General features: G+C 40.9%; 1 protein-coding gene across 2 annotated transcripts in view; it reads left to right on the top strand.

Moving 5' to 3' along the window:
* The first annotated feature begins 683 nt into the window (after positions 1-683).
* Positions 684-9907, top strand: part of Nr3c2 (nuclear receptor subfamily 3 group C member 2) — a 324444-nt gene continuing 315220 nt past the window's right edge. The window contains exons 1-2 of one of the 2 annotated variants that reach the window (XM_026392708.2): positions 684-944; positions 6395-8153. In XM_026392708.2, the coding sequence (XP_026248493.2) occupies positions 6397-8153 (1757 nt within the window). In that variant the 5' untranslated portion in view covers positions 684-944; positions 6395-6396. The remainder of the gene's footprint in view (positions 945-6394; positions 8154-9907) is intronic. The other variant, XM_026392707.2, reaches the window with a different exon arrangement.

Raw genomic sequence — 9907 nt, 5'->3', positions numbered from 1 at the left:
TGGCAGTGGAGACTGCGGCTGCTCTGCTGAGAGGTAACTCAGGAGACCGAGGAAGGGGGCGGGGAGAGGAACCTTGGGGTCTACTGAAGCCCACGCGGAGTCTTCCCCTGTGCGCAGACGCTGTGGGCGGCACTGGGGTCACGGCTGCCGCTCACCTGGCGCTGCAGGTGGAGAGCCAGAGGGGATAACACTTTGACTGCTCGCGGAAAAACCCGACTTCTTCCGCGTCACTACACTTTTCACATCTCTCCAGGTATCCTGGGGTCGGCCAGGAGGAGAGCTGGTTAGTCAAGAGCAGGTTTGGGGCGGTCAAGCGAGGGGGGTCGGGGGGCAGAGCCGGGATAGGTCTCTGGTGTCAAAATCACCGTCCGGACCCCCAAGCGCCCGCCGCCGCTGCGGCTTTAAGGAAGCTGCCGAGTCCAGGCTGTGTCGCAGCAACTTTGTATCAGTCATGTCGCCCGCCCCGTGACTGACAGCTAAGATTGTCCAATGAGAAGCCCGCCTGACCCGTGCAGCGTGGAGCCTTGCTTCCCTTCGGGCCAATGGGAAGGGCTCAGGGGGGCGGGATAGCAACCTGAACTTTATCTGGACATGTGACCCGTTTTTAAAAGGACCGGCTCTCCAGTTGGCCAACTCCCCCTCCGGGCTTATGCCCGCCCTCTCTCCCCCTTTTGCCCGCTTTGGCCCTGCCCCCTCCTCTCAGCTTCTCCGCCCGGGGTGTCATTGGGCCCGGAGACGCGAGCCAACTTCAGGCTGCTCAGAGGAAACCCGTGCAGTCACCTGGGTGCAAGAGCATTACTGCCTCGAGCTCTCCCGCTGCAGGGAGGGCGGCACTCGCTGGCCTGGATGTGGTTGGATTTAGGGGGGCTCCGCAGCAGGGGTGTCCTGGAGGTGGCAAGCGCTGCAACAGGTAGACGGCGAGAGACGGACCCTGGCCGAGGCAGGTGTGTAGGGGTGCGCAGCGGGCCGCCTCTTGCCTTGCTAGGCGTGCGGCCGCGGCGCGGGTGCGTGCACTTCGCAGGGAGAAGTGGCTGCGTAATCCGGAGGCACAGTCAGTATGGTGCTGTGTGCTTGTTGTTTTGTTTTGGTTTTCCACTTTTTCCCCCCTTTGGCCGCCAGAGGACTATTTTGGGAAAGTTTGGCCACTTTGGATAAATGCCCTCTAACGAGCAGCTTTTAACCGCCTTTGGCTGTGGGAGGTCTACCACCCTTCTGTTTCCCCAAAGATGAATTTCAGATCGTTTTCCTTGTACAAATTTTAAAGGACGTTGAAATAATATTTCTTTCCTCTATCAATTGCGGAAGCTTCCAAATCTCGGCCGGAGGTGTAGCGGAAAAAAGGGCAGTTGAAGGAGATAATAGATCCCGTATGAAAGGGGCTCTGGAAATTCGTGCATTTCCCGTTCCCTAATATTCCCCCAAACTCTTGAGGTCGGCTATGTTTTCTGTGATCCTTTGGAATTCTAAGGGCAGGGGAGAAGGTATGAATCTTCTTTTGGTGGCATCCTTGACGCGCCGAATTTTAGGTGCGTGGCTTTTCTATTGATTTTTGAAAGATCAAGTTTAAATCATAATGATTATGGCACCATCAGTTTTAATTATTTATTAGTGCACAGGAGTTAGGAAAACTTTTGCTAGCAGAGGAGTTTTTGGCACCTCCGACTTTTAAAGGCAACAAATTGCTTCCTAACATTTTGTAATGCCATTTCTCTAGGTGCTGTTATTGAGGATATTTACATAGGAACGATAACAGCATTCTCCATCTGTGAAGTTTTAATTTCATGTTTGACATGGCATTATCGCGGAAAGGCTTGAAGTTTTGAAAATAAAATCTAAAATCTAAAAGTGGAGCTTTTTACTTAAAGGGAGGCATAGTTTTGTTGGGGGATTTTGGAAAGATCAGGTGGCCCAGAGAATTAGGTGAGTGAATAGAAATCAGTTGTGCCTAATTCTAACTGGTTCTCCAGCTCTCTTAGGTGACCTTGGGCAGATGTCTTTCATTTACCTTATCTTTAAAAGAGAGGAAAGTAATAGTTCTCTAAGAGTGAATGACAAAAGATGGTTAATATATACTGAACTTCTACAGCTGTGTAACTTAATGGTGATTATGAATTTCTGAAGGCTTAGTCATTAAGTGGTATCTGATAGTGAAATAACTATAGAAAATGATGCTGTTAAAATGGGACTATGTGGGGGGATAAGAAAAGTGAAACTGTTTTGAGATAAAATACAAATTCCTAAGGATCTTTAATTATATTCCTGGGGGGGGGAACCTACTTCCTTATGGAAAAGGGTAATTTCACATGGACTATAAGACATGAAAATTTGAAGTCAGGTTTTCCTGTATAAAAATAGTGTTTAAGAGCTTTTATATGCCTTAAAATAGAACCTCCATCAGGCTTTTCCTTACAATGTAAATGTTCTTTTGTCCTGGGGGAGGCCATTTACATCAAAATTGAAGGTGTATGAGGATTTTTGCCCCCACATAATATGCATTATAAGGCATGCAAGACTTATTTTTATGCAAATTTATATCTGTGTGTTTATGTATGTATATGAATGTGTGTATGTATATTCCTCTCTGCTTCATTTTATGCTTTAGTATCAAAAACTTTCTCTTTACTTTCTGGATATTAAGTTTTGTTAGGATCATAGTCATCAGCTAGTTTTTTCAGTATTCACTAGTATGTTCAGGTTGACTGAAATTATGCCCAAGCCATGGTCATTATGTTAATTATTTTTTTTTTAAATTTCTTTAGCAGTAGATGAATACAATACCTTTTTTTTTTTTTTTTTTTTTTTTTTTTTGTGGTGCTGGGCATTGAACCCAGGGCCTTGTGCATACGAGACACTCTACCAACTGATCTATCTCTCCAGCCCCAATACCTTTGTTTTATTCATTTATTTTTATGTGGTGCTGAGGATCGAACCCAGTGCCTCACACATGCTAGGCAAGTGCTCTACCACTGAGCCATAACCCTAGCCCCTCATTATGCTAATTCTAAAAAGACAACTTAGGTTTCCAGGACAACATAGGCAATGAATTTCTAACATGATCCATTTTTATAGACAAGACCAATTAAAATAATAGGAAGAATTCAGCATGAAATATTTCAATAATTTTTTTAAAAAATGACCTCAACTGCAGTGGAAGCCACCCAGATGCTTGATCTCCTCTGTTATTTGTGTTTATTGTCAACCTTTACTCTGTTTCCTTTTTGAGAGTTATGTGAGGTTGGCAAATGAGAATACCTTAAACAAATCTAATTTAGATTTCAGCAAAGCCTTTGGCAAATTCTTAAATGATAGTCCTTTCAATAACATAGTGAAGTATAGGCTGCTTTATGATATTGCTCAGAGTGTTCAGGGCTAGTGAAACAGGACTTGGAAAGTTGTGATCAGCTGTCTGATGTTAGCTGATAAGCTGCTTCCTTATAGAGTCTGCTTTAAGATAGTCCTTGGCTCAGGGTCTCATAGAGATTCTCTTTGAATCTTCATAATAGCCTTATAGAGCTGGCATATGGCTTGTGCTTTAGAGCAGAGTGATGAAAAGCGCCCTTCAGAGTATTAGTAGGTGTTTTGTGAAGAAAGGGTGTCAGTAGCCAAATTATTTAGGGAATGCTGGATTAAAAAGTAAAGTGACTTCTGCATTGTAGAATGTCCCCAAGGTTCTAGAAATGCACATTTTACTGTACGAGAGCTCAAGAGAGCAATGAGTGACCAATCTTCCCAAAAGACAGTTGGGAGAACGAATTTTTTGGAATATCATCTGGGTGGGATCCTCCTTCAGACTCAGGGTAGGCCCCAGAGAGAGAATAAGGCTGTGGCCCTGGTAGTAGAGTGTGCCAGTGGAGGCCCTTTGGTAAGGATAACTTCTAGGCCTTTGGGTAGATGGTGATGCAGTGTACTAGGAAGTCAGTGTGAATTGGGGTGTGAAGGGAGTGAGATACACACAAAGTGTTCTGTTTTAGACGCAAATAGGCATGCAATGAATTTGAACCTAAAATATCTGTACCTTCATTCACCTTTGGTGTGGGGAAAACAATATTTTTAGATACAGGAAGCATATCATATTTAATATTTTCAACCTGTGGCTATAGCTAAATAGTTTTTCCAGTGAGTAGAAAAGTCCAGTATTACCCATTTGGGTTCCCATACACTATTTTTTATGTTCAACTTTAGTTGGTTTTTATCTACACCAGATTTTTTAGCTGAAATTACCTGATAATATCTCAACTTTTGTGATTTATTTTCTCACTGTTTGTAATTGATTTTTGATTAGGAATTCATAGAATAATGTTCTTTAAGTGAACGCATGCTACATAGTTGGTAGATTTTAATGTTCTCAAATTAAGTATTGATTATCGTATAATAGTTTAACATTTTTTATTTGTGCTTTAATATTCATCGGGGACATAGTATTGAAATTGATAGTTTGTCATCTCAGAACTTAACATCTAGTAGTAAATACAGAAAAGTCAGAGGTAATTATAATACTCGGGACAATTTGGGCATTAAATTTCATTATAGAGCCTTGTGATATCTAATGTTAACTTATTTGGTAGGGTCATTTTTCAATGGAATCTAATATGAGTTCTGTAGAAGGACTTCCTGGTCTCTATTTTTTTTTAGTAGGGAGGATGGAAGGTAAAAGAGGTGGAGCCTAAAGGAAGCTCATGTACAAAACTGCAGAAATGGCAGGATCCTTCAGTCGGAGATGATTTAGACTTAAAAGGACTGGAAAAACGCATCCAGAAAAAAATTTTGGCACATGAGTTAATTTTCTGTAAAATGTTTCTTTAAAGTGGTGATTTCAACCAGGGGTGATTTTTGTCCCCTGGGGATATTTGGTATTGTCCGGAGAAATTTTGGGTTATCAGGAATGGAAAGGGTTCATGTTCATGGCATCTAGTGGGTAGGGATTGGGGATACTGCTAAAGATGTCATAATTCATAGGACAGACGGCCACAAGAATCATCTGGTCCAAAATCTGTCAAGGCTGAGAAACCAGCTTTGCCACTTAACTGTGTGGCCAGTGCCTCAGTTTTCCCACTTGTATTATTTAGATAGTATTTTCACCCATCGTATAGGGTTGTTTGTAAGGATAAAAGAGTTAGTAAATGTAAAAGACTTTTATAATATCACATTGAATTATATAGTACACAAGAATTTTATAAACCCAGCCCATTATCTACCCAGGAACTGATACCCAGTAGAACTAATGATATGATGATATCTACAACAATCCTTGGTCTCCTTGGGCACCCAGACTATGCCTGTTCATTTACAACTACCATTTCAGTGCCTGGTCTTGGGCACAGGATATAGCAAGCACTTGGTAAATGCTGTTGAGTGAATGAATGGCTTAAAATTTTTAGGATCCCTTTAGATTTCCCTCCTTTCACTGTGGAGAATAAAAGCATCTGGCCTTAGGGAGTCTTTTTAGCAGAGAGACCACTAGGGGAAGGTTCATGCCAGAGTCCTGGCCAGTACTGAAATATAGTGAAGAACCCTGGCATTCCTGAGCTGTCATACAGCCTCTCTGATCTGAGGACAAACTCAATTGAGGTATATAAGCCTTTGCTTTTCAGAATTGACACCAAATCATCCTCATCACTAATTATCTTAAGAAAGTCTTAAAATTAAAAAAATAAATTATTTTCCTATGATAATTAAGTTGGGTAAGTTTATACTTGTTAAAGTTTATTTGTTTACAGAAAAGACTGACTAAAATAATAGAATTCAGGATAAAATATTTCAGTAATCCTATGTTTAAAAAAAATCCACCCCTGTTTGCAGTGTAAGCCCGTACTGCTAGACATCCTTCATTTTTGTATGTTTATTGCCACCTTTACTCTATTTCCTTTGTTGAGTGAATTTATTTGCATTTCCATGTTGTTTTTAACAAGGCCATGTATTAGATATGGCAGGCAACTTCCATATGATCAAAAGATTCCCAATAGCACTGGAGTCAGAAGACTGAGTTGCAAGCCCAACTTTATTCACCGTCTCTGAGTTCAGGCAGATCACCCCACCTTGATAAATTCTGTTTCTCTTTTGACTGCCTCATCACTTTCCAGGGTTATTTTAATGTTGTTTAATATTCAAGTAAGTTAAATATTCATCACAAAATCTAAAGGCAAATATTAGAGCAAATATTAAATTTAGATGCAAAGTAGTTTTATATGATCAGTTTCTTATTTTGGCTTCTGAGGAAGTTAGTCAGTATTCTGTTATGTCAGCACCCAAGAAGGTAAGTTTTAATATAATGAGAACTATTGCTTATAATAAGTAGACCGAGCATGTGTAGCATATGTAATGCAATTTTAGAATGATTGTTAGCATAATCACTTTCTAACTAATTCTGACATTTTAATATAAATTTATTTGTTAGCTATGGAGACCAAAGGCTACCACAGTCTCCCTGAAGGTCTAGATATGGAAAGGCGGTGGAGTCAAGTTTCTCAGGCTGTGGAGCGTTCTTCCCTGGGACCCACAGAGAGGACCGATGAGAGTAACTACATGGAGATTGTCAACGTAAGCTGTGTTTCCGGTGCTATTCCAAACAGCAGTACTCAAGGAAGCAGCAAAGAAAAACACGAACTACTCCCCTGCCTTCAGCAAGACAATAATCGGTCTGGGACTTTAACATCTGACATTAAAACCGAGCTGGAATCGAAGGAGCTTTCAGCCACAGTAGCCGAGTCCATGGGTTTGTACATGGATTCTGTACGAGATGCTGACTACGCCTTTGATCAGCAGAACCAACAAGGAAGCGTGAGCCCAGCCAAGATTTACCAAAATGTGGAACAGCTGGTGAAGTTTTACAAAGAGAATGGCCATCGTCCTTCCACTCTAAGTAGTGTGAGCAGGCCCTTGAGATCATTTATGTCTGACTCTGGGAGCTCCATGAACGGTGGGGTCATGCGTGCCATTGTTAAAAGCCCTATCATGTGTCATGACAAGAGCCCCTCTGTTTGCAGCCCTCTGAACATGACATCTTCAGTTTGCAGCCCTGCTGGAATCAACTCCGTGTCCTCCACCACCACCAGCTTTGGCAGTTTCTCAGTGCACAGCCCCATCACCCAAGGAACTCCTCTGACGTGCTCCCCTAACGTTGAAAACAGAAGCTCCCGGTCGCACAGCCCCGCACATGCTAGCAACGTGGGCTCTCCTCTCTCAAGTCCGTTGAGTAGCATGAAATCCCCAATTTCCAGCCCTCCCAGTCACTGCAGCGTAAAATCTCCAGTCTCCAGTCCTAATAACGCCACTCTGCGCTCCTCGGTGTCCAGCCCTGCAAATCTCAATAACTCAAGGTGCTCTGTTTCCAGCCCTTCCAACACGAATAACAGATCCACGCTTTCGAGCCCGACAGCCAGTACTGTGGGATCCATCTGCAGCCCTATAAACAATGCCTTCAGCTACCCTGCTTCTGGCACCTCTGCTGGAGCCGGTGCAACCCGGGATGTGGTTCCCAGTCCAGACACACACGAGAAAGGTGCTCACGAGGTCCCTTTTCCGAAGACCGAGGAAGTCGAGAATGCCATCTCAAATGGTGTGACTGGCCAGCTCAACATTGTCCAGTACATAAAGCCAGAACCAGATGGAGCTTTTAGCAGCTCCTGTCTAGGAGGAAATAGCAAAATCAATTCTGAGTCTCCGTTCTCAGTACCAATAAAGCAAGAATCAACCAAGCACTCATGTTCAGGCACCTCTTTCAAAGGAAACCCAACAGTAAACCCATTTCCATTTATGGATGGCTCATATTTTTCCTTTATGGATGATAAAGACTATTACTCCCTATCAGGAATTTTAGGACCACCTGTGCCCGGCTTTGATGGTAACTGTGAAGGCAGTGGATTCCCAATGGGGATTAAGCAAGAACCAGATGATGGGAGTTATTACCCAGAGGCCAGCATCCCTTCATCTGCCATTGTTGGTGTGAATTCCAGCGGACAGTCCTTTCACTACAGGATTGGTGCTCAAGGTACAATATCTTTATCACGATCTGCTAGAGACCAATCTTTCCAACACCTGAGTTCCTTTCCTCCTGTCAGTACTTTAGTGGAGTCATGGAAATCACACGGTGATCTGTCATCTAGAAGAAGTGATGGATATCCGGTCCTAGAATACATTCCAGAAAACGTGTCAAGGTAAGTGTGTTTTTTTTTCCCCCTCTCTATTTTTTTTTAAATCATGTCTCTATCAAATGTTGAAGGTTAGCTTTAGCTTTATTACATTTGAATTTATTACTGTTTTATTTTTGTTTTTACAATGGTTTTTCTAGTCCTCCCCTTTGCTTGTTGATATAATGGTATAACGTTTCTGATGTAGAGGTACCGAACATTCTTAAAATCTTCTAGAAAATATCCCTGTTGACTTTGTAGGAGCATGTATAGGTGTCCCGCCATTGTCTGTTTTAGATTTTTGGAAAACGTTCATTTTCCACACCAGTTACTATATTTACTTTAGTAGACAAATGCTAGATATATATTTTTCCCTTTAGCTGTTTTCTGGTTCACTGAAACTGCATCAAATTATTTTCTTTATGGTCTTAGTCTTTCTAAAAAATTTTTGTATCACTTTCTTGGTTGTGAAAAATGAAAACCCCAATTTGTTAGGTACAAACGTCCCTCCTTCCCACCCTTTTCTAGGTAGATTCTTCATATGAAAGTTGTGGTTTTCAATGCAAATAAATCATTTCCTTAACTGTTGAGGGTTTTTTAAAGATTCAGCACATCTAAAATTACTAGGTGGACAATCTTGCTTTCTTGGAAGTGAAATATGTCACCATAGTTTTGAATTGATATATTTATAACTCTTCAGAGCTGTAAGGAGACATACTTTATTTACTGTAAAATATCTCTTGGCTCTCTTTGTTGCAGATAGCATGTTGTATATATTTAGAAAAAACAAGGAAGAAGTTTTAGATGACTGTAAAGGGTGGTTCTGAGTTATGCAATGAATACTCACATTGGACTTTGCTTCAGTACCGTTTTTATTACATGGCTGTCATAAATGATCCCTTTGTGGAATATATAAAGAATTGGTTTTCTAGATATAGTTCATTCCTTTGGCAGCATGGACTATGTGAATATTTTTCTTTAAAAATCTATTTTGTGAAAAGTATGTCCATTCCATTAATAAGATAGAATTTAACCTGTATTCTTCCATCTTTCTCCTTTACTGGATTTCTTTCAAACCTAAATCTTTCGTTTGTGCATTCTTTTCTCATCATTGACTCAAACCTTGCTCCTCTCATTTTTATAGATGCAAGCATTCCATAAAGGGTACATTCTTATAGTTCTCCAAAGCATGAGCTCTTTAATCATGGTCTAATTCTGTCTCTTATATTCCAAACTTTAGCACGAGACCTAAGATAATGTGGCTGATATCGGAACCAAATTCAGCATGTATTTTGCTGCTTACGTTTTGTTTTATCTTCAGAGAAGGATATTTTTGCACATAGTGTGGGTATTTTTGTTTAAGTGATGGTTTCATTGAGTTAGTGGGGTAGGATATCTTGGTGGCTAAAGGCATCATTGCCCTGGTTGAAATTCCAGTTCTGCCACTCAATTGTTTGTGTCCTTGTGTATATCTCTTTACTTCTCTGTGATTTAGTTTTCTTATTTGGGATTAAACAGACCTATCTTCCAGTGAGTAAGACAATTTAAAGGAGTTAATTTATGGGAAGTTCTTTGACATCTGTTATGTTAGTATGCACTATATACATTTCAGCTGTTATTTTAAATAGTTTCATAATCTTTCCGTTTCTTTTCATTTTCATAAAATGAAGAAAAGGGAAATTTCACAAAATCTTTTAAGAAATATTTAAAGTATTCAAGTTCTGGTTAAAAGAAAATATTTTGTAAATTAGCTCTGGTATTTTTCTTTAATGGTTAGGAAC

Source organism: Urocitellus parryii, chromosome 10 (genome assembly GCF_045843805.1).
Source record: "Urocitellus parryii isolate mUroPar1 chromosome 10, mUroPar1.hap1, whole genome shotgun sequence".
Taxonomy (NCBI): Eukaryota; Metazoa; Chordata; class Mammalia; order Rodentia; family Sciuridae; genus Urocitellus; species Urocitellus parryii.
Note: the sequence above shows the minus strand (reverse complement) of the source record. Positions and strands in the feature narration are given on the sequence as shown.